Raw genomic sequence first — 25,642 nt, forward strand, 5'->3', positions numbered from 1 at the left:
CCTTAAAGGTGTGTGTTTTTTAATATTCTAACATAAGATTCCATTCCGCAACAATTCAAGGTTCTAAAATTCTATGTTAAATTTAATGAACCCAGATATTCTTTAGAACGTTCATTTTCCAACATTCCCGTCACACCGGTGTGTATGAGAAGCTAATCCGGACAAAGTCCACAGGCTATTACAAAGTAAATCATTAATATTTAATGTGGCATGGGGCCATTAAAACTTCTGGTCTTTAAGTGGGAGTCATTGAGTGCAAGGTCTAAGTGCTTCAGTGGGAGGGTACCTGACGTCGGGGGCAGTTGGTCGTACTCTTGAGAGTTCCTCGCTAGAGACTTCATATTGTCCTCCGTCTGCCTGCGTGGAGGCACAGGGGCCGATCCACTCAGCACGCCAAGGAAGGAGTCTACTGACGCATGAGCAGACATCAGGAGTGTAAGTGGATTCAGGACAAAAAAGACAGCACAAAGGAACACAAATCCTAACACACAATTTCAAACCACAGCCGAGCATACACAGCCGCATAACATACTGTATATGTACATGTACACACAATCAAGAGGACACACACACATACAAACAATGAGATGACCCTCAATCACAAAGGCACAAAGACACATACACACCAACAAATGGACACACAATCACACAATGAAGTACACACACACACAAATGAATAGACACAATGAAAAATTCTCACAAGCACTTGAAAGATATAATAGTAGAGTGCATTTCTCCTGGGGACACGTCATGGAACAGGAAGGGAGGGCAGGGAACGGGCAGCTCACCAGGGTTGAGCAGGAAATGGTCGTGTCCAGAGGCGGGCCGTGCCGCACGGGAGGAGGACGGGGACGAGGAAGTGGGGAGCTCTGGGAAACTGTGCCTGATGGGAGGAGGGGGAGGAGGCTGGGAGGGCGGGGTGCTGTTGAAGGGGTCGTCTGCAGGGGAGGCTTCACGGAGAGAGAGGAGAAGAAGAAGACTTGAGTGCTATGAGGCGGCTACACCCGGACTACTCAGCACTACTCATGAGCCACCCCACATTCAGGGAAGCCTGATGGAAATCATGCAGAGTAAGAGGTTCCTAGGCAGAGATTTATCAGAACCTGCATGCTAGACTATCACTGCTTGCCACTAGATGGCGGAACAATGCCACATGCAGCTGTGCGAACTAGGAGGACGAATCCCAGACAAACTCCATGATTATGATTTTAACTGTACAAGATTGAATACATTTTAAAAATGAACATGCACTTTTTAAACATCCTCAAATGTTATTCAAAGTCATTAGTTAACATACCGACAATGGAAGTGAGTGTGGAAGGGAAATAATCAGCATTCAATTAGCTAATTATTTCCAACTCTTGAGTCATTTGACAAGTGTACATTGGCACACACTCTAGGTCACCCACACACACTCACACTTACTTACTTACTTACTTACTCACATACCAAGTACAATAAAACCTGCTATTCATTTGTCATTTATGTCCTTCAGAATTATGTTTGCAAAACTGCAGCTACATAAATAGAATAGTGTTCAAAGTAAGTTGGAGAATTCAACACCACAAAAAGACTTTACAGCAACCCATAAGAACTATGTCCACATGTAGGGTCATGGGCTACCTTGTGGGGGGAGAAGAATGTCGTAGTCTGACGGAGTCCTGTTGTGGAGAGGACAGAGTGGGGAAGGAGCTACGGCTGCTAGCAATGAGCCCGAGTCAAACTGACCACCTGAGAAGCACAAGAAGAGGTTCAACTAACCTAGCTACCACAGTCAGCGCTCACCAGCCACCTTCACGCTGGCTTCCCTGCACTTCTGTGCAATTAACAAAGCGTTCATAAAGCTCTTTCACATCCTTGTGCTAAGCACTAACTCACACACACACACATTTATACAACCACCCACACACACACACACACACATAATGACAGGGAGACATGCTGGTGATGGTGATGGCTGATGAAAGGAAAGGCCTCAGGAGCCGTCCAGAGATCTTACCATGCTCAGGGGCTTTGGGTCTCTTTCCCTCTGAAGAAGACTGATCTAAGATGCCATTCTCCAAGGCCCTACACGAGGGGAAAGGGGGTGGGGGGTGGCCAGAGGAAGTAGAGGGGGAGAGAAATAGTTGGAGGCAAAAATTTGGGACTTCAAAACTTCCTCTCTCATGTTCTCACTTTTTCTTGTAAGCAGACCGGAATTTCTGATTCCAGTGTTTTAAGTAAAATATTCCCATATCTGTCAACTAACCAGTAACTAGTTTGAATGCTCAAAGACAGTATTTTAATCCTACTTTAACCTAACCCTAGTCATTACCTCACATAAACCACAGCTACGGACCAGTACAGAAAGCTGAAAAGCCTCCTAAAGGTTATTTGTAACTTGTTCAAAACCTTTAGGTCTTGGACAGCACCTATCTCTGCATAGAACATTTTCCTGGAAAAGAGGATTCTTCACAGCTAAAATCACTTTCCTGCGGAAAAGCCCAAAGGTTCTCACAAGGGGGGGGGGACCTCATAGAGAGAGAGAGAGAGAAAAAGAGAGAGAGCGAGAGAGAGAGAAAGAAAGAAAAAGAGAGAAAGAGAGAAAGAGAGAGAAAGAGAGAGAGCCTGCGCTGCCTCCAGAGAGGTCCATGGCGTCAGCGTACCTGTCGGGGACGCGCACGGAGATGCAGATGGGAGGCTGGGAGAGGCACACCGGGTGGGAGGAAGGGACCTGGTACTCATCCTCCAGCCGCTCCATTAGTCGCGCCTTCTCCACACACGGACTGGTGAAGGGATTAGGATATCTGCACAGAGCAGATAAGATTACTTAACGCTATCAGCATCATCAGTATTCACCCCTATCAGCATTACCATCTTCAATGGCTCAGATTCAGCAGACTTTGGTGAATGGCCTTTGTTTATTGAAGTAATACCATAAAAATATATTTTCAATGTTAATATATTAAGGCATGTTTTGAAACAGAGGAAGCAGATCAAAGAGCAGCCTATTTTAATTAGTCTTTTTCCTAGTGGCATATGAACACACCAGGACAAACCTGCACATCTAAATTAAACAACCTAAAACATTTTTAATTCCCAAATGTCCCAAATGACTCTGGTGGTTAACATCCAGTGGTTTAAGAGATTTTCACGGATATTATGTCTCCAGAGGAGCCGTCCCCAATCCTGAGGCAAGTTGAGGAAAGTCAGAGACACAAGTAACTCCAACCCGAGCTAACAGGTTCCATGTTCCTTTTCTACTTAGGTGGAAAATGACCTCAACAATTCCACAACTGTGTGTGTGTGTGTGTGTGTGTGTGTGTGTGTGTGTGTGTGTGTGTGTGTGTGTGTGTCCCATCACAAAGAGCCCAGTGTGCCCCTGAGCTGGCGGTCCAGTGTGCACAGCTGCAGAGAGGGCACCACCTCACCCAGTGGCCTTCCACTAGCCTTTAAACACATACTGCAGCAAGCAGATATGCTCCTCGTGCCAGCAGCCAGGCATCCCAACACTACAGCCTGTGGATGCTGCCCAGCACAAATGCACATTCATCCTTTACAAGGACTACAATTACGACAAAGTTACTTTTTTTGTAACTCTCCCCGCACATGATAAAATACATACATAAAGCCATTAACAATATATAATGATCCAACACTGACCCACAAAAAAAAGACAGTCTTTTGAAGTTGATATCTGATAATATGTGTTATTTTGCCCCTCAAGGCAGTTGACCAGTTGAACAGTCATTATAACAAGAGCAGCTGTAGACATTGTGTGTATGAGTAGTGGCTGCGGAGTCCCCCACTCCCTCCCCCACCCCCTGCTCACAGGCTTTGATGGGCTTCCCTTATTCCTGCACTGCTGGGACAGGAAGGCCATCACGGCGGGGCCAGTGAGAGGAGCGCTTTGTGTTTGTCGAGAGACGATAGCTGGAGAGATCCTGTTGCTTTTGCATAATCAGTGGACATGTGTCCAAACAGTGGTGCTGTTTTCCTGGCAGACGGGGACTGGACCGCTTGGCCACCAGGAGCATGGGACAGAGCGTCCAGCGAGGAACAATCCTCTCTGTCAGGCCGCTCCACCGCCCTCCCCCCACCACCACCCAGGGTCCTGCCAATGACCTCACATGTACGGAACTAAGGGCTTAGGTTACTGTAGAGAATGGAATGCCACGTCACAGTTGGTCATTTTGAGGGACTAATCTCAATCTTTTTCCCTGAACATTTCCCTCCTTTTTTGTCTGTGACAAGAACATATTCCATGTCACACAATAACTATTCCTTTCCTAGTTGCCGTCCATTAGAGGTGAACCATTACATCTACTTCCTGTTTTTCCACAGTGAAATATGCTTCAAATGGAAGTGTTACGTCTGTTTTCACTGCACAAGGAGCTAAACTCACACACACACAGTATGCAATATACAATGGGCTAGTATACAATATAGAATTTCATCCAGTGCACCTTTAATAAGTTAGCTGTAACCACACGGATGTGACCCTAACGACCTTGACTCGGCTCTGCTCTCTCGGAGCCTTGGTGGGACGACGGGTGCCTGTGACGGGCCTGCGAGAGGATGTTTGGTTAGATGTGCGATAGTGAGGCGTTGTTGGATGAGCTGTTTCAGCATTGTTCATTAGGGCCGCTATTTGTTTTCTGGGGCTCACTTCCTCTGCTGGAGCAGCAGCGAGCAGATGGAGCTGGTTAGAGCTGATTGGGACAGAGGAAGGACTGGACAGAGAGGCACAACTCTGCCAGGCTGCAAGAACATTAGTGTGTATGTGTGTGTGTGTGTGTGTGTGTGTGTGTGTGTGTGTGTGTGTGTGTGTGTGTGTGTGTGTGTGTGTGTGTGTGTGTGTGTGTGTGAAACAGATATGTACCCTCTTTATTATCTTAGTGTATATATTAGTATTAGTATATATTAGTTTATATTCATGTTTGTGTATGTGTGTGTGTGTGTGTGTGTGTGTGTGTGTGTGTGTGTGTGTGTGAGAGAGAGAGAGAGACTGTGTGTGTGTGTGTGTGTGTGTGTGTGTGTGTGTGTGTGTGTGTGTGTGTGTGTGAGAGCATATGAGGGATACTCACCTCTGCTGGCTGCTGGTAAGAGCAGGAGGCGGAGGGGAGTGGCGAGGGGGAATATCATATTCATCACTGAGCATGAGGCCATTAGAGAAAGCCTGCGAAATGCACCCAGACACAAACACACACACACACACACACACACACACACACACACACACACAGAGAGAGAGAGAGAGAGAGAGAGAGTAAATATATTTTATAACATTTTTGTTTAACCGAGGTTAGAGATATATTGTGTGTGCACCTTAAGGATTTATTTTGAGCCCATATGAAAAGGTCTGGGATGAATCATTTCATGTAACATTTCAACATTTCATTTGGCTGAAGAATTTCGGCCACATATAAGAATTCTTCCATTGCTAAGCATCAGCTGGGGGTGAGTTGAAATCATACTGTTATCACACCTTCCCACCAGGATGTTTGTGCTTGAGGAGACTCTTGCGAAAACTCGAAGCTCGAGCGTTGGGACTATCTAAACTGACAAGCAGTATTCGCCTGCTGCGGCTGGGGCCCAGTGCATTATCTGCCAGCTCCCGTTCACAAGGTCATGCAATTAATCCAGAGGGTGGAACTGGAGAAGCGGGAGGGCAGTGATGCGGTGCGAATGGGGGCAATGAGCTGTTGAAGGTGGCTGAGCTCTCAGCGCGCTGCTAAGGCCGGGAGGCGAGGAGGCCTGGGGATGGGTGCAGCTGGGGAAGCAAACAGAGCACACAGTGTGAGAGTGTGTGGCGTTAGTCCATGGCAATCTGGCTGAAGCCAAGACAAGAGGATTGGCATCTAGCGGCAGAGTCCTGCTTATATCCAGATGTGCCAGCAGTGAGTGTCAGTAAAACACTGGCACCGTGTCCGCTCTCCCACACGGAGCCTCAACCGTCCACCAAGAGAGGTCATTGAGTGAACTATCTTCAGACTGGCCGCGACCTAAGACTAGAGCTCAGCGAATAGGGAAGGAGGAGACACGAGAGAGAGGGGTCTGGAGCTGCCTGTCCAGTCCCTCTGGCCCCTCCCAGCTCCACGCTCAGGTATTTCACAGTCTGATGTTTTGCCAGCAACGATTAGGGGAAAATCCCTGAGAGAAAATAATCCATAATTACTGCAGAGAGCTGCGGAATTAAAGCAGCTCCTCCACCAGTCCCAGATTAGCTCCAGTCCAGTTCACCCAGGCCGGTGCTGGCAGGGCAGGGCAGGCCAGCCGGAGTCAGAGGCAGTGGCCCTCAAGAGGCCTCGCCACACTGCACTAATCAAGGGCCTGGTGAACACTTACTGTGGAGGATAAGCTGCCTTCCTCTGTACACACTTAAGACTTACTGTATGTGCACGCACGCACACGCACACGCACACAGTTTAAATACCTCAGACACTCTCTTGTCCCCTATGAACACTGTTGCATAATTCAAAATCCCACTGAGCTACTATGTGTGTGTGTGTGTGTGTGTTTGTGTGTGTGAGAGAGAGGGAGAGAGAGAGGGAGGGAGGGAAGGATTGAGAGAGAGAGAGATAGAGACATGTAGAGAGAGGTCATTGACAGATTAACTATGAAGTGAGCAGTATGATCATAGTTTTGGTTTTCATAAATGTGTAAATGCTGTTAATTTGATTTAGTTACAGAGTTACTACACAAAGCTTAGACCACACACACACACAGATTACACCTCCCACCTCTCCACACACACATATATACACAGGCGCACAGACACACACAGAAGAAAACAAGGTGAAAATACTGTTCCTTGCCAAAATTCACAACTAAGCTAGCAAACCACGGCTGTTGCTAAGTAACAGATGAGCAAAAGGCTAAATTGTTGCACTTGCATTGAAAACAGGACAGTACAAACAACAGACTGGAAAGGAGTGATGTGTGTGCTGCAAACATATTTTCAAACAAACAAATTTTAAATATCCCCAGCATCAGTTGACACTGGCGTCAACAGCCATCATCAAAGACAGTGTGATTTCCCAAAAGCCTGCTGCCTGCTGCTCCTCACCTTAGGGCCATCTGCCACGCCGTCCAGTCTGTGCTGTGGCCGCACCGCCCCACTCTCCACCAGCGGACAGCTTAGTGGCCGGCCATTCACGTGCGAGGGCGCCGAATGGCCCAGTTTGGGGGAGCGGTCGGCTCCTGGCCGACCGTCTATGAGAGGGCTGTCTTTGGGGCACCAGGCCTCGGGTGGCAGCTGTGGGTCCCGGGGCAGGCCGGACGAAGGGGATGGGAGCCAGGCGGCACGACCATCCGGCGGGATAGGGGGAGGTCTCTCAGGGGGAGGCGGCGGGGGAGGGTCCCTCTGTGGGGGTGGCGGGGCAGGAAGTGGCTTGTCCTGCTTCCTGGGCATCCCTGGAGAGGACTGGGGGAGGAGAGAACAGAAGGCAGTCAGCATGGAGGACTGGACTCTGAGCAGACTGCAGCTACTGGCACACACTGGCAAACTGACCAAGACCAATTCACTTTACTGACCAATGCTGTGTGAACAAGTCATCTTTGCTGGTATTTCATTTCACTGCAATATCCCCCATTAGACATCCCCAAGCCCCAAGCCTTTCCAGTAAACTACAAGCACAAAGGCAGACAGACAGACAGGCAGACAGACACACACACACACACACACACACACACACAGACACACACAGACACACACACACACACACAGACACACACAGACACACACAGACACACACACACAACAATAACAAACACACCTTTGGAGAGCCAGTGGGGCTGGCTGAGGGGGAGCGGATGATGCCCTTCTGGATGAGGTCCAGTCTGGGTGGCACTGGAGGTAGGCTGAGGTGCTGGATGCCCCCTGAGGGGTCAGGCAGGGGTTTCCTACGCTGGGCAACAGGGGAGGAGTTGGGGGACATGATGGGCGAATTCTGCCTCTCAGTGCACTGCAAAGAATGAGCAGAATGTCATTACAACACTCCTGACATGTCCTCATACAGAAGTCCCACCAGATCAACACGATCATCATCAGTCATTGCAACACTGCACTGAGACATTGTAAAGACATAGATACTATGGCTAAGCATTTCCCATGCATTCTGCAGTTGGGGGTTTAAGTGTCCAGAGGTTTTCAACAAGAAATCAGGCGGTCAATACTGTCAGGGTTCAGACCCTAAAACGGCCCACCTAAGTATGTCTGCCAGACAAAAACAAAACAGCCTATGTGTAAAGTAAAATTTTGAAAATCGTTGTATTTGGCATCAACGCAGAAAGATTTACATTAAGTGCCCACCTAGAGGTCAGTGTCTTGAACCATAACAACTGGTCATAAATCTCAGAGTTTAGATTGACTTCGACTTTACTGTCTGTTGCTATATCAAAACAACAACTACATCAGCCATCCAGCCAAAACTCAGAGGAACTCATTCATGGCTTCATCATCAGCACGCTGGACTACCAAGTCTACAGAGGACTACAGAGAACTACAGAGCTGCGGCTCTTTCAGCATGCTGTTACCAGAAATCTTACGACCACCATGCAAACTGAACACAATACGCCTATTCTAAAATGCCTACACTGGCTTCCATTTAGTTTTGCAAGTTCTGTTAATCGTTTATCATTCAGCCTGGTTTAGGAAAAAGCCTTTGCCGTTCTAGTTTGATTGTTACGCAATGCAATACAACACAATGCAATTTCTTCAAATCAAATCACTCTAGTAGCTCATAATGCTTCATATAATCATCATAGGGGATGAAGTTTGGGAACATTTAAAGGAGATGATGATGGTGGGCTACCAATAAGACTCCGAGGAACTGGCTTCCTCATATACGTGTTGACTGCAGAAACTCAAATATGTTCGGATGTCCTGTTTGTTAGATACAAAATAAAGTATATGAAGTCATCAAGATCCTTGAAACCCCTGCATGTGAGAATGTGTGTACAGTTGTTGCCTGTTGTCCTGCAGTTGTCGCCTTAGTTTCTGTGGTATGACAAGATGCATTTACCTTCCTAATGGAGGCCAGTCCATTCATGACCAGTGTCTCTTCACGATCATCATCATCATCCAGGTCTAGCATTGGACAGCTGAAATTTTCCAAGAAGAAGCACTTGCTCCCATCATTGCGGGGATCAAATGGATCCACTATGATAGGTTCCGTGCCCTTAATCTCACACCGACAGAATGGACATCCCTGTCCATCAGATTCCTGCGATGAAATAAAACAAGGCACGTGCATGCCCATTTTCTGTGTAAGTGCAGTGTAAAACATAACACAAGAAAGAATCCAACAGCTGTTCATCACAGTTATACCAATAACTCCTGCTTGGTTATTTGCATGATTGAGTAAACATGGGGGTGCTGTGAGCTTTTGGGGAGCATACGGAAACGTTTTTGTAGGGGATCTAAAGCAAGATCTGAGATTACAAACAGCTGTAAGACACATGCTTTCACTCACTGGACCCTTCAGGCTCTGCCTACAACATCCATCCTACTTCTATTTTAGTACCAAAATTTGGAGACAAAATTGGACACAGGCAATATAAACATACACACACACACACTGACACACACACACACACACACTGTACACACACAGATATATGCACGCACACACACTTACACATGCATAGACACAAGTGCACGCACACAAGCACACACACACACACACACACACACACACACACACACACACACACACACACACACACACACACACATTAACAGGGAAGCCATTCCTCTCTCTAATAAGCTGCAGTATCAGCAAACAGATTACACATGGCATATTAGTCATATTACAGTGGGATTGGGTGTGGGTGGGGGGTGTAGTTCAACTCTCATTTCCTCTGCTTCAGCCCTCCGAAACAAAGTGTGTAAGTATTTACAAGAACAAAAGATGATCATGGCCACCATCTGGTTGGGGATTCATGATAGACATCAAAAAACTGTTTGAAACTTAATCCACATGGGTTGCTCCACCAGACAGAGTTTGTTGTGCTGCACTGAGACTTCATAAACAATGCAAATGCAATGCTTGGCTGTCATGAGGCACAGAAAGCGGTTCGTCCTAAAATCAACATTCATGCGCTAAAAATAAACATTCATAACTGAAACTTTTCTCGTTCACAAGAGATCCTGTCAGGCACTCCAGGGCAACGAGGGTTTATGATGTGGTAGATGCATCACCACAGAATATTATTTGATGGCTCAGTACAGAGAGTAATTAGAATAAATATAATATTCTTACGTAACAGATTGTCTTTCTACAAAATGATCTATGCACAAAGGATAATTCACAAGCTGCTTTAGTGAACTCCTCACGTTCACCCTAAACAAAGTTGTGCAAGCATGTCTGTCTTAAGGACCAGTAAGTCACATTGTATCACCTCAGCCAATCGTGACACCAGGAGAGTGAACCTAGCGATGACAACACCGTGACCTCAGAGTCACCCCTGTGAGTCACATGGAGAACATTGTTCTCAGCAAACAGACGGCAAGGCGAGGCAAGGCACAGAGGGGCCCAGCGCTGTGTACACTGGAATCTCCTGCACATCCACATACAACACCCATGTGCGCAATAAGCAGAAAAAAGTGTGCCTGTGTGTGTGCGTGTGCGTGTGTGTGTGTGTGCGCGCGTGTGTGTGAGAGGAAACAGTGACACTCTGGTCCAACCACAGCACTCTGACAAGCAGTGACACTCGCTCTGCTGATTACCTCAGAGGCCACTGATCTGTCTGTTTACTCCAGAAAGCGGCAAGATGCCCCGCAACATGACAAGGGTTATGAGAATCTCTGGCCATGGGGCTAATGAGTCATTAGTAGGCAGAGACACACACACACACACACACACACACACACACACACACACACACACACACACACACACACACACACACACACACACACACACACACACACACACAGTTTGTACATACACTTTACCCTCTCTCCATTGTGTTCATCACTGAATAGCTATAGTGCTCACATGTTTGCTCACAACACGAGGAGGAGAAACAGAATGGAATAGGTGGAGCACCTCACAGTCTTTATGTCATTAGTCTGCCTATGCTGAGGATGCCATTCAAGAAACAATATGATGAATGACGAATGATGCCACACCTTAATATGATGAATTACACCACATATTTACTTGAGTTGGAAACATGACAGTTTAACAGTTAATCTCTAAATTACTGCCTCATCTTATCCTTCTGGAGTGAATCCATCACGGCACTGCACTGCAGTCTCTAAGAGGCCTAAGAATGAAGTTGCGGAGGAAGTACCCACCTGCCAGGCCGACAGACAGGAAGTGCACATCAGGTGTCCGCAGGGCTCGATCTTCACGTCTTTGTCGTTCTCTGCGCAGATCTTGCACAGCTGGAAGGTGGAGCCCATCTCGCAATACAGCTCATATTGCTCCTAATTTCACACAAAAACAAAAAGCCCAGACCGCAGGCCAAGTCAGCACACACAGGTCAGCTGAGCGCAGAGCCCCAGCCTACGCCACCAAAGCAACCACACCACAGTGGAGTGCACGCGCGCGCCCCACGAACCTGTGTCACTTTGATGTGGTCATGGTGGGTTGGTTCGCACAAGCCCGTCAGGTCAGGGTTGTAGCTGCGTCCATCTGGGAACAGGTAACTGAGGGAGAGAGGGGGCACAAATGTCAAGAGGGGTGAGTGTCCTATAAGGTGGCATACAGGGCAAGTACCAGCAGGAGGATGGGGGTAAGAGAGGAGACGGCAGCCAGTGCTACACACCCATGTCATGTCCCCGTGAACTGACACTCTCCTCCAAGCACTCAGACAGGCAGTCGGGCTAATGTGCTTTCATGCATAATTGCATTCCTGGCATTTCCATTAGAGACTACAGGAAAGTGGGCCACCTTTGGCTGCCTCTCCACACAGACCCAAACCGAAAACCAGTCAAGTGTGAGGAGGGAAGTCAAACTGCATTTACAGCGATCATCTACCCACACTGCCTGAGCAAGCAAGGTAATTGGACAATGAAAAACCATTTCATCACAATATCAAAGAATGTCCTCAGTTGAGACTTGCAAAAAAAAAACCTCAAATCAGATTCAGTTAGTGAAAATGCATTATCCAGAGAACTCTTTTGAAAAAAAAAAAAAAAAAAAAACGAGGGCAAGTGTAACAGATGTATGAATACCTTACAATCCAAGACAATGTTCTACTGCATCAAAAGGTGAGGTGATATTATTAGAACAAAGGGCAAAAGTTCAACCAAATTATTGTTTATAATGACACTCAAAATGGAAACATTCCTAGCAAAGTCTCCAAGTTTGAGAAACCAATTTTGAGACTTCATCAGCATCAAATTACTGACAGTTGTCTTTGAAGCAACTTCAGTTTAGGCACACTAATAATCCCCAAACACATACGAGTGATGGATGCTTAACTGTACTTCCCTATCCAGCTGAACACATTAAAATGGCAGTCATGTAATAAGTGGTCAGTGTCCTTTTGTAACGAGCAGGGAGGGGGATGCGAAAGCGGCCAGAGTTCCTAAGAGGGGCCCACACCTCCTCCCCACAGAGACAATCAATTCCTGCTCTCTGAGGTCACTGCTGAAGAATGGGGCCTGCGAGAGGCGACACTTACAAGCCCTCCCTGCAGCCGTCGATGAGGGCCTGGAACAGCGGCTTGTTGTGGGGGATGGTCTGCAGGATGTTCCCATCGCTGGTGACGTAGCCGATGGCCCACTGGCCCAGCCGGGTGCAGCTCAGCCTAAAGATGTAGCTGTGGGGACAGGCAAGAGGAGGAGAGAGAGGAGGGGAGTGAGACATGATACGATCGCAAAGCTGAAGTTAGGAACTTACAAGCAACAACTAGCAATACCAGGGGTTGAGGGTGCATCAGTGAACTCTTCTCACTGTGAAAAACATTAAAAATAATAATCATCAGCATTCCTGACATGGTCCTTCGCTAAAGTAAGCTGCATTCTACCTTCCTTTTTTTATTGAACACCATCCCACCTAGACCAAAGAAAGCACAGGGCTCTTCAAAGCACCTTCAGACACCCTTGCCAACGGGATACAGCTCAGCAACATGTAGACCAGAGGCTTGTCCATGTCTCTGTGCACATATCCATCTTCTCTACAGTACAGACACTCAGCACTCAGAGCTCAGAGCTCTGTAGGAGGATGCTATTTAAAGGCCTCGCTCCAGCCCTGCGTCGGCCTCTTAAGAAACGCCACCAGGTTGGACAGAAGAGACTCAGCCCTGTGCGTGGGCCGCTAGCCTGAATGAAACAGCAGGTGGCACCACGGGGCGGCCTGGATAAGGGAACAGAGAGGCATGGATGCAACAGGTCAAACTGCTTTAATACATCGCACAGCATGTCACAACCAATTTACCAAGAGAAAGAAAACATGATTTGCTAGGGGCCCAAAATCTACAGAGAGGATTGAAAAGAAATCAAGCATGTTGGATCAAGCTCAGTCCTCAGTGTGCCTAAATACAACAGAAAAATCAGAGCTGACAAAGCTGACAAAAAAAACAAGGAAAAGAAAGACCCAGCAAGCCTAACATGGTTATTATCCCATAGTAAGTAAAAATAGCTGTGTGCTACTGTTTGCCATTAGGAATCAGGGTTGGGCAGGAAACACTACACTTCTGTTGCCACCAAACGAGACCCTGTGGCCTGCCAGTCAGGGATTGTCACTGGGATTACTTTATTATATCAGTGCTATTTTTACTGCCGTCAGTGAATGGGCGCCTGTGTTAAATGTGATTAAATGCACAAGACGCCAACTGTGCTTTGCCTCTCGTAGGGTATAGCTTCTCTAAGCTGAATGTTTGTATGTGATTCTTGCCAAATCTGCATCAGCTCTGCTTTGAATAACCTCTCTGCCTCGCTGGTTTCCAGCAGCACCTCTTCGCACTGCACCTATTGTTCTTGTTTAGCTGGTGACGAACCAGCACCGCACATCAGAAAAAAAAGCACACTTCCCGTCATGGTCTGAACGATCACACACACACAGACACAAACACTACACTCAGTATTTATTTGCATATTGTTTTTCCTCCTCCCTGAATGCAGCTGTGGTTTCTCTATGGGAGGAGTGACATCTCAAATCATCTTGATTTCTGTATCTACATTTCCTGTCAAGTCAATTCTACAGTCATTAGTATGGTCAAAAAAATACTGATTCTAAACTTCATCTAAATGAATCACTGATTTCAGTATCGGAGTCATAAATCTATAATGTGTAATGAGAAACAAAATGCACTTTATTACACTTTCACGGTTTATTCCAGTTTCATCAGAGAAAGAGCAATTCAGTCACTGGGACTTGAAAGGGAAACACAACCTCACAAACCTGATATCATGAAGCTGTTCATATATGCTAAGTCGCCCATGTCCTGATCCCAGCACAGCTCTAACAAAGGCCTTTCATCTTAATCTATAATGTATTTATTTTGGGCTCTGCTATTCATTTGGTCGTTAGCGAAGCAAACAGCGGTCTCTCGAGAGACTGTTTTGAAAAGGGAAGCTGGCTGTCAGTCGCGCTGCTAATACCGTCTCAACGTAATTAAAAATCGCCACAGCTCATTATATTTCCACTCCATGGCGCAGCTTGGGCTGAGAAGAAGGCGGCGGCATGCTTCCCCTCCGCAGAGGATGTGCGTGTGACGGCGAGCGCTAATAAGCAGAGCACACGGTAGCCACGGGGCACTGCTGCCTCCCAGGGTGCCTCTCTCCACTTTAGCGAGCGCTGACACTAAAACCACATGCACATGTGACGAGCCCATAATGACTGGGACAGCAGCAGCTAGCCTGTGCACAGATCTCTCCTGACAACGCCTTCTGACGGTTGTCTGTGTGTCTGTGTGTGTGTGTGTGTGTGAGTGAGTGAGTGTGTGTGAGTGAAAGTGTGTGTGTGTGTGTGCATGTGTGTGGTAATAGGGAGTGAGAGACAGGAGTGAAAGAGAAAGTGATGGTAAGAGACAGAGACCTGGACAGACGGGGAGACAGCAGACAGCCCCACAGATGCAGGCGGAGCAGAGACAGGCAGACAGACATGCTGTGCTTCACCTCAACCCCCGAGTGCTCCACAGCTGCCTTCTCCCCTGTTCAGGAGATTGGTATTTGCATGCAATGATTCAGAGAAGGAACTGGGCCGACCACCCACTGTCCTTCTGTTTCCTCTTGTTTGTTTTAGTCACATCGCCTTCTGACGCTGAGCAAAGCTAATCACTGCTTCAAGAAAAAAAAGCAAATCGCCTGGAGACACATCCTTTGGAGAAATACCAGCTCCTGCTACAATCAGACAAGGAGAACATTTTTCAATTCCAGCTGACTCTCTCATTGCCCTCCAATTTCCCAGCACTATTACACAACACTAAATTGCATTCGACTGTAAAAGCAGCTCTATCTCTGGGGCTGAACAGTGACTGTGTCCAGCAGTCCTCTTGTGAGTGTAACCAACTTATCTTGAGATGCTGAATTTATTTCCCCATAGTGCCTGCGCTGCCGTTGGCTCCTCTGGAAAAAAGGAAGAGCCTCGCTGACTCAGGAAGAGCCTCGGTTTCACCCCACCAGGATGGCAGTCTGCACACCTCTGACCTCCCTCTAATTAGCTGGCCCGGCGGCTCCACCCACGCGTGGCAACAGCAGCCCGAGGAACCCAGCTGCCACGCGGAGACGGCAGATGGCACGTCTCTTACCTCAGCCTTATTAAACGCACCAGGCCGTGCACGCGCCAACACGACGACGCCCCTAAGGTAGCGAGACAACATACCTGCCAGGCTTGTTGATGTACTTCTGCAGACGGGCCTTCACCTCGTCGTAGGTCAGGAAGGCCATGTAGCCCGGGTGCGTCACAGCCAGGAAGTTCCAGTTCCTCAAGATAGAGCCCCACGGCTGCAAGACAAAAGGATGATTAGTAAAAAAACGAGTGAATGTCTGATTTACTGTGCTAAAGCAAAGCACTTTTAACTCCACTAAAGCAAACAAAACACAAACGCTCTCTCTGAACATGGCAGAACAATAGTGAGAATGTTGCAGACAAAGAGGTTGAGTTTCACTTTCTATTCTCGTCCACCAGATGGGATGCTGCAGGTATTTTGATACTCTCCATGAGTCTGCCAAGGCCAAAGGGCTGCACCAGTGGCACTACTACAGAGGCAACTGCACTACCGTGAACGTCCTCCACTACAGTGAAGGGTACTGAGGCATGTCTGCTTATGATCCTGTTAGACTTATGTGGAACGGTGATGAGGCAGCAGCAGCTTCCGTAGGGAATGCCCACAGCATGTGACTCATCTGGGGTCCGCTGGGATTAAGCACAGTTTACCACCCATACCAAATGAGTGAGCGGTGACGAGGGTGAGGGTGAGGTGCTGACTGGAGTGGGGCTTGTCCATTTAAGGAGCAGGAGCTGGATTAGTTCATGAGCACCGTTGTGTGGGAGCCAGTGAGAGAGATTCCCTGCCTGAAGCCACAACCACCACCACCCCCCACCACCCCACTCCCTCACTAATTCCACAGCAACGACGATGGACTGTGGGTTGCAGAGCAGAGGATCCGTGCTGGTGCATGCATGGTGAATTAACCACACTCATCCAGAGCATGGTGGCCCGCCACATGCGTCACACTGGAGTTATGACATTACTAACAGGGCCTTTGAAGCTGCGTGGTGGCAGGGCTTTGCAGCGTGCGTGACACATACAGACTGTGTTCACTAGAAGCCACTAGAAGTTGTTGTTCACTGAGTGGGGGACCTCTGTGAGTGACACCAGCCACCCACACTGGAAGGGAAAAAAGGTAATCCCCAGTTTCACTTTTCATGCCACTAAATGACTGATGATTTGTGTCTTGACATTTTAGAAACATCCCTGCTGTCTCTCTAGCTGTGTGCGTGGATAGACTCACGGAAACCACACAAAGAGAAAATATGCCGAAGCTCATTGGTTGAGCTGTGAGCTGTTACTCTACCTGAAACAGCCTGGTGAAGATGTCAAACTCAAAGACAGAGATATAGTCATTGCAGGTCAAGTCGATGGTGGATTTCAGGGCCATGGCTTCTAGTCCCGAGCTGATTGGATGTACTTCATGAAGGCACTGTCGAAACACTTTCCATGGCACAATTGTCCTGAAAAAGACAGAGAAAATTATTGAATAAGACAACTACCACAAGTGTTTGTTAGGAAGTGATCTCAGACACAAAGTGTTACATTCAGACACAAAGCTGGAAATAAGATTCCTTCTAACCATTGGTTTAGATTAGATTATTTCAGTCATACTATGTTGAAGAAGTTCCTTTTATAGGTGCCATCATATGTATCAGACAATATGAGATTACAAAGTGAAATGAATCATATGTCCTCCAGGAGGCACATGACATATCATATCAGAACTATTGTAGTCTGTTTTGCCACAAGTGCCATGTAAGAATGGACGGGAAACGTACAGGACATTGTTGGTGGAAAAGGTAAATAATATACATTTGTACATGTTGTAAGAATACATACATTGATGTGATGTACATTGATGTGATGTACATCATGTACATTGTGCGAGTCCATATTTCACTTCTAATTGTTAATACCATTGCAAAAATGTTTAAGAGATGTAACTTCTGGGAAGAGTATAGTTTGCCTGCATACTGTGATTAGTGAAACATAAATGGAATTCAGTAAAAGAGCTTTGTGAAGACACAACTCAAAGAAAAGCTTCAGGACATACACTGATATATGTCTGTTACATTTACAGGAAACACTTGACTGTCTGATGAATCGAGGCATCACAAAATGGAAGATATGACATCTTCCTGAAAAAACAAGACTCGAAGAAGGTTCCACCCTCATGGTGAACTATGAGTGTCTCTTCATATAACCACATGCCTCAGCAGATGGAAAAACGACACCAACACTGACCTTCAAAAATCTGCCAGCAAAAACAGACTAATCAAAACTGTGAAAAAGAGAGAACGTCTGGAGGGTGGTGTGAAACCTTGACAGAAATGAGCAAAATCCTGGCTTCTGAGTGAGAAGGAAAGTGTGGAGGTGTTTCACACAATATTGACTATTTAAAGCATTTTAGGAGGATTGCAAAACAATCTGATGTTTGGCCCTAAATGATCCAGTCCTGCTCAGCTGAGCAGAACAACCCAGCAGAATCAGGTCAGACTGCTGTGTGCACTGACATCATGGCCAACAGCACAAAACATTCTGTTTTAATCTCACTGTATGATCACAGATTATCTCCCTTTCACAGGAAAGACACCATCTAGCACCTGGTAGCACCTAGCGGGCAGCTGGCATAGAAGAAGTAGTAGTGGTATGGCAGTAGTAGTGATTGATAGTCAACAAACTGGTATCCCTGTTTTAATTTCCTCTGTTGTACTAAGACTTCTGGTGTATGACAGATGTAAAGAGGAAAATAATTTAGATGTTTGGGAGAAAATGTAATGGAGAAAAAGTAGTACTGAGTTTCAAAGTTTCAAAGTATTAGCACTGCCAAAAACTTCTTTAGAAAATAAATGACTATATGTGTCAATAACAATAAATGTTATGCTATTTAAAAAAGTAAATAAATAAATAATAATTCTTGTTAATACTACTCTGGTGTGAAATCAAGCCTCCATTCCATTAACACTCCAATATCAGGATTTACTGTATGATTAACACCCATTAAATGTTTGAGCACGGGCCTGAAAGCTGCAGCCATCATCTGCCGTAGGTGCCTTCTCAACACATGCATTTCATTAAGGGTGGCAAATGGCACAGTGCGGCGCCTGAGAGGGACGGCCACATTCATTAGCACAGTGACCCTCTCCGTGCTGAATCTACGTTCCTTCACATCCATTTACTAAAGCACCGGTCCTGTAGCCACTCTTCTCTGAGGCCATTCGAAAAAGTCATACACCCCGACAACCCTGGTGCGTGCAATTAGCGTGCTAGTAGCAATCTAGCATTTTGTGATCCAATGTTGTGAGTTGAGTTAGAGTGAACGGACAGTTTCCCATTTCTTGTACAATGTTCCTGTTGAAAAAACGACTTTTGTATTTTGTATAATGTATAATGTATATGTAAGTGTATGATGCTAATACTACTGGATTAACGTGTGATTGAGAGCTCAACTACAATAGCATAGACAGAAGACATACGTTATGGACATTTCCTGAAAAGTCAACTCTGATCGTGTCATTCCTAAGGGTGTCCAACGCAGACTGCTGATGAAGAATAGCTTCACCCTGGTGGGTGTGGGTCTCTGAAGAGGTATGGAGGGGATAGGCAGGGGAAGAGGAGATGAGATTTAATTAGGCCGATTAAAATATTGAAGGCCTTAATGAGTGGAGGACTGCTTAATGGGCAGACAGCGTCTCTCACCACATACACAAACAGACAGCCTACAGGGCCTCCTGTCACAGCCAATTACAACATACCAGGAGCTCCCCACGGCCTCGGGAGGCGGCACTCAGAGCCACAGTCAGCAGTGTGCGACTGGTTGAGATAGAGAGAGATAGAGAGAGGGAGAGAGAGAGAGAGAGAGAAAGCGTGTCTAAATGAGCTGGGGTTTAGAGCCAGGACTGTCCTGAGCAGACAACAGGAGCCCCACACACACACACACACACACACACACACACACACACACACACACACACACACACACACACACACACTACTGTTCTTTCCACTTACCCTCCAAATGTTGCTTATTGCAATTCATGGTACAAAGCATTCTAACCATGTTTCTGTCATCCCCCGGCAAATGAGAAAGGTTCCAGCCACACATACACACACACACACACACACACACACACACACAGAGAGAGAGAGAAAGAGAAAAGAGAGAGAGAGAGAGAGAGAGAGAGAGAGAGTAATGTACTTCATAATGTACTACATAAGTTGCAGAGGAGAGTAGATACAAGGGGAGCATTGTAGATAGCAAGTAAATGCTTAAAATAGCCTTTTTAGACGGCTTTATCAACCCCTTGCTCTCGCTGTGATAAGACACAGCTCACCACTGGACATATGAGTCTGACTAGAGCACTCTGCCCTGGAATAACACTCCTCTCTTTAAGGAAGAGGAACAAATCTGACAGCTCAAGCTAGTAGCCTTCGGTGTTGCCGTTGGAAACTGCACTTACATTGGCTGATGATCATGAGCAGCATTTCAATGAGCATTTTTTTTTTAAACAGAACTGTGTGTGTGCAGAGCTATTTAACTAAGAAAATTCTGTTCTGAGCGAGCAGCTTTTTTTAAAACACCACTTTATAAAATTGCGACTCCACTGAATGCTCTGTAATAATGTGAGAAGAAAGAACATCTCCATCTTTCATTTAACAAGTCCCCTTCCTCCAGAGCCGACCATTTATTTTATTTCTTCATTTGGGTTTCATGGCTTGTTAGGCCTGACTGATAAACCATATGGCAATGAAAAACAGCACTACGTTTGAGGTCTAAAAGGTCAGCAATGCTGCTTGTGAGGCACAATGACAACAACAACAACTACAACATCAAACCACACACACAAACACACACAGACACGTGCTCGCATACACAGACACACACACACACAAACAGCCATCCTCCCATGTTGCAGCCGATGGATGTGAAGTGGATGAGGCCACACCCATGGCCGTGGGCTGCAGCCCAGCAGGGAGTGTGGCTGGCTGTGATGAGAGAGGAGGACAAAGCACCGCTGCTCTAGTACAGTACCTGCACTCCAATGCACCAACACAAGAGTCACGGTGGAACAGGCAGTTGAACTAGGAGATTTTTGTGAAACATAATGCTAAATTAATGCTAAATTGTGATATTTTTCCTGTTTCTCCATGAGAATCATACCATATTAGGTTGTTATTGCTCAAATTGCATCATCCCTTCCAGACACTAATGTCAATGTTAGTGCAGCAACAGTGCCACTGAGTAAAACTCAAGTCTATATCAAAGCCAATTCAATTAGGTGCCGCCTCTCACTTCTCATAGTCTTCTTTAAACGTGGGAGTCAGTCTTCCCTGCTGACAGCGCATCAGCCCAAGAGGTCATGTCTCACAGTGGCACTGCAAGTGCTGAGCAGCACATCATCTTCCGTGCCATGTCTGTGTCTAGAGGACAACCCTGGGGCCAGCGTTTGAGCTTTCTGATGTCAAAAGGAAAAAGCTGCTCTCCATCCAGGGTATCAGTGGCAGACACTTCCTCTCTGCAGAGCGGGAAGCTGGGCTTCATAATAATCTATAATATATCACTGCAGTAACCGGATATATGCAGGAGACTGGCGCTCTGCTCTTTGTGCTCTCTTACCCTCAGAAAGCCAGTCTATTGGGGGCTGTCCCGTTTCCAGCCTCGTCAGAGCCCACTTTAAAGGTCTGGTAATGGGTGAGCGACACAGCCGAACACACAGCAGTCAATGGTATTGTTAATCAGATTGCGATTACGATTGATCCACGCATGTTCACATTGTGTTTAAAGTGAATGTGAACATCATGTAAAGTGACTGCTTTTGGTTAAGTCAGAGCCCTCAAGTCAATTTCCCTCCAGGGCACACAGAGGCAAGCCTTCATCCTCATCCAATCACATCCATGGACCAGAATGTGTCTCATGCATTCTTTGTTATGTGGTTGGCTGTAGGTGTGAGGGAGGGAGACTATGGGGAGGCAAACTATGGGCCCTAAGGACAGCTGAACAGAGAGAGAGAGAGAGAGAGAGAGAGAGAGAGCAGCATACATGTTGAGACCAGTCTGCAAGCTAAGGAGGGAGGGGGAGAGGGTTAGCAGCCTGATGCAGGCCTTCAGCATAACACTTATCAGCCAGCCTGCAGCAGTCAGGGCCTTGGCTTACCTTATCCACGCCTCACACGCATCGCAAAACAACACGCTCGCTTAGCAGGAGTTCCTCACAGCAAACTAACTGGACAGCTGTATGCAAAGCAGCCAGATAACCTTTACTCTTTACAAACACAACTCTGCAGCCATGCATGACTGACTCAGCTGTGGCTAAATGAGGCCAACTGCTGCTGACTAAAAGAAGGTACAGTATATTAACAGACCGCATAAATGGAACAAGCGATTCAGTGAAACGTCTCAAAGAGCTCCAAGAACTAACTGCTCGGTTGCATATTCCATAACCTCGATACGTCAACAAACATACTCAGATTATTAAACAGGTTTGTTTGTTTGTTTTGTTTAAGAATTATAGATTTATAGCACAAAATTTACATTTACTCATTTAGTAGATGCTTTTATCCAAGGTCACATTCAAGCTTTATTGCATAGGAGACCCTAGGTAACAACAGATAGACTGTGTTACATGAGACCACCAGAGGATGACAGTGCCAAAATGTACGTACCAGTCAAAGTGTAGTCGAAGGAGATAGTAGTAGAAATATTAATCAGAAAGATTTATGAATGGAGATTTCACTTACTTTTCTCCAAAAAACCTCTTCCAGAATTCTGCAGCATCTGCCTTGGTGATGCGGAAGGTGTCACCCTGGAACTGGCCACCAGGAAAGATGGCCTTGATCTCAGCCAACATATGGCTGAAGATCAGAGACAGTTTAGTGAGGTTTCTCCTGCAAGAGACAGGGGGAGAAAGAGGCAAGGTCACTGCACTGATCCAAACCTGCTATCTTTATTAACAATACTACAGTACATGGTCACTTGATATTCAGTACACACAAGCAGCACACACACACATATATTAATCAAATGCACGCACTGATAAACCTATTCAGGGAGGAAACAGATGCATATCTGCATTCTCAATTCAGCTCAGAGTTCTGTGTCCTTGAGCATTTTTGAAAGTTAATGTGGTTCCCTTGATTCCCATTAAAACAGCCTGTAGATTATGTTCACAATCTGACACACATTCTGGAGGGGACTGTGTAAAAACATTATAAATGTTCTTCACAGTGTGAGTGGGAGTTTGATAATAAATGGCAGTGTCTCTGAGCATCTGTTGCACAATAATACACACACACACACACACACAGATTGGATAGAATATTAATACAAATGGGAGTTTGAGAATACATATGGGACTCTCAGAACACAACACAAGTGTTTCAGTTCAATAAGGCCTTTGGTGATCTCATCACAGGCTGTTGGGCCACAAAAGTCCAGGGGAACCTTGGAAGAGAACTTCACAATGAGCCGCTAGGGGAAACGGGTAAGCAGGACACGCAGGCCTCCTGCCTCACGCTAAAGACTTCAGCACAAAAGCCTTTGGACAGCAGTATCCTGGTGGCACACAATTGGAGCTGGCGCGCCTCTCCCTCCCTCAGGTGTGCTCCAGAGGGGGCAGCGAATGAAGGCCGTCTGCTTTGCGCTGATAAACGCTTCCTCACGAGGTTCACAGCTCAAGCACACTCACCACACTAACAACGCTCGACGCCCCGCTCTCATAACTCTAATTTCTGACAGGCAATCAAACCACAGAAGCCTCGGTGACATTTCCAGAGCAAATACCGAATAACATCTCAAGGATTGAGGAGAGATTTGGGCTGGCGATGACTCAGACAGAAATGATAAAGTTCGGCAAAAGAAAACTACTTCAGTCGGAATTCATCAACACATTTAATCTAAATTTGAACAAAAGATAAGAGAACATGACAGATCGAGATGTGACTGTCTCAAGGACCAAACAAGCAGCAAGCCAAGCAGTGAAGCTGTGAGACTTTCACAGAGGTGGTTTTAAAAACAGCAGATGCAACACACAAATCCACACAATAAGCAGATTCAGTGGCACTTCTAGGTATTAAATGTTCTATGAGAACGTACTGAACAACACCACTGAACACTACAGTCACCAACATAGTCTTTGTGGTAAACAAACTTATCTCTGAGATTATAGTGCAAGCTGCTCAGTCCTGAACTACGGTGGAACACAAATGCTAAGCATTCAGTCTCTTCATGTTTTCAGGACATTAAGTACCATTGCGCCTGCATTGCAACATTTCTTCTGAGATTTCAGTGCCGCAGTGAAGCATCAAAGTTCTTTTGGATCTCACTGTTCTGAGGGGAGGGAAGTGTCAGAGGTCAGAAATTAAAACTGCTACTCTGTTCACATTTCAATGCCAAAATCAAAACGCAGACACATTTTCCCACAGCACATTCCTGTGGAGGTTCTACAAGACAAGCCAAGTCAGCTTATGGAATGTCTTCTGGCCTTCTTTTTACCAAACGACTGGTTGATTACAACATGAGAAATGAATCCAATACAGAAACAAGATGTGAGTTTGTTGGCAAGAAAGAGGGGGGGGGGGGCAAATACACCAGCAAAGCATTCATGAAATAAACACAATCACTTAGTCACAGTCACACTTTTCATGAGCAATATCACAAGTACACTGAAAACACCGTTTGAGAGGGAACAAAGTCGTTAAGCTAAGAAGGATTTGCAAAGAATTAAAACATGTTTGTTCTGGAATCTAAGCATGCATATAGAAGTCTGGGAGAATGCAAGGCTTTCCCAGAGACGCTGGTTTTGAGCCCTCACCTGTGACACTGACAAGCACGCTCTAATATCTGGAAATGTTCACGACTATGAGCCTCGTAAACAAGGTTCAATAGGAAGAGGGCAATAAAGTGCTCAGTCAGAGAAAACACAGAGTGGGGGAAAGCTTTGAAGACTTAGCAAGACATGAGAGAATGAGAGTTAATCTCACTACAGAGGTTTGTCCTCAGGTATAAAAACTGAATTTTATTCCCAAGCATTTAGCCCAACAGGCATATAACTTATGTAAATTCCCAGGCTGCTTAGCATCTGTGTGTGGTTGGGCTCTCTGTTTATCCACTCCTCTAGTAAATCAGCTTACTGTTCCACAGGTAGGATTCCATGGATCCTGTAGAGGTGGGCAAACTACGGCCCGCGGGCTGGATCCGGCCCGCCACACACTTCCGGCCCGTCGGGCATTCAATTAGGTTATCATAGGCTGCTCGCTATTTTTTTCCTGCAAAAATGACTTTGTGGTTAGCTTTACTGCAAACTGCTTTTCACTCTTAGAACGTTTACAATGTCAACGTCAAAACAGCATGTTAAGGATGATACTTTTTGTGTCCTTTCTCTATCTCCATTGCAGCAGATCTAACTTGAACATTATGCTACTCAATTTAATTGGGAACGCGTCTGAGCGCGCACAAGAGGGAGAGAGAGAGCGGCAGGTTTCAGCTGGCTTGTTGATAATTGATATCTCCTTTTTAATATAAGAAACTTTTAAAAGGAAAGCAACAGGCAACAGTAGTTGCCAATAGTTCCAATTTATAAACTGTGAGAGGGCACAGCCGGCACAGCACTAGCCATAGGCTATATTTGAATGGACATTTTCAACATGCATCCCCCAGCACACTTTGTAAAACCTTTTCAAGCACATAATGATGAGGTTAGGTGATTTGCCCCGATCTACACTCATGCCCCAAAAGGCTTGTAGATAAGATTGTCTAGGCAAAGCATGAGATGCAACATACTGTTCTGCACACGTGGGGGAAAAGTTGTTAGCCAAAGTGGTCGGTGTTATCAAAGGTCACTGATCTTTGGTTACTCTTCCTGTCTCTAATGCAACCTACACAAAGCCCACGACGACCAGGGCTGCAGAACTTCTCTATTCTTGTTCGGCTTAGCACTGCTATTCTGACTGGTCAGACCAGGTGAAAAGGGGAAGGAATACTGGCGACTTAG

At 46.2% G+C, this 25,642-nt stretch overlaps 1 protein-coding gene across 2 annotated transcripts in view; it reads right to left on the minus strand.

Moving 5' to 3' along the window:
* Nucleotides 1–25,642, minus strand: part of cblb (Cbl proto-oncogene B, E3 ubiquitin protein ligase) — a 47,742-nt gene that overhangs the window by 2,383 nt on the left and 19,717 nt on the right. For both annotated transcript variants that reach the window (XM_048268878.1, XM_048268871.1), the window contains exons 4-18: nucleotides 22,392–22,538; nucleotides 16,958–17,114; nucleotides 15,762–15,883; nucleotides 12,619–12,756; nucleotides 11,551–11,638; nucleotides 11,285–11,416; nucleotides 9,006–9,206; nucleotides 7,758–7,946; nucleotides 7,049–7,405; nucleotides 5,067–5,158; nucleotides 2,646–2,786; nucleotides 2,000–2,067; nucleotides 1,624–1,731; nucleotides 789–950; nucleotides 287–406 (exon numbers count right to left, since the gene is read on the minus strand). In XM_048268878.1, the coding sequence (XP_048124835.1) occupies nucleotides 287–406; nucleotides 789–950; nucleotides 1,624–1,731; nucleotides 2,000–2,067; nucleotides 2,646–2,786; nucleotides 5,067–5,158; nucleotides 7,049–7,405; nucleotides 7,758–7,946; nucleotides 9,006–9,206; nucleotides 11,285–11,416; nucleotides 11,551–11,638; nucleotides 12,619–12,756; nucleotides 15,762–15,883; nucleotides 16,958–17,114; nucleotides 22,392–22,538 (2,222 nt within the window). The remainder of the gene's footprint in view (nucleotides 1–286; nucleotides 407–788; nucleotides 951–1,623; nucleotides 1,732–1,999; nucleotides 2,068–2,645; nucleotides 2,787–5,066; nucleotides 5,159–7,048; nucleotides 7,406–7,757; nucleotides 7,947–9,005; nucleotides 9,207–11,284; nucleotides 11,417–11,550; nucleotides 11,639–12,618; nucleotides 12,757–15,761; nucleotides 15,884–16,957; nucleotides 17,115–22,391; nucleotides 22,539–25,642) is intronic.

Source organism: Alosa alosa, chromosome 2 (assembly GCF_017589495.1).
Source record: "Alosa alosa isolate M-15738 ecotype Scorff River chromosome 2, AALO_Geno_1.1, whole genome shotgun sequence".
In the NCBI taxonomy this organism is placed as follows: domain Eukaryota; kingdom Metazoa; phylum Chordata; class Actinopteri; order Clupeiformes; family Clupeidae; genus Alosa; species Alosa alosa.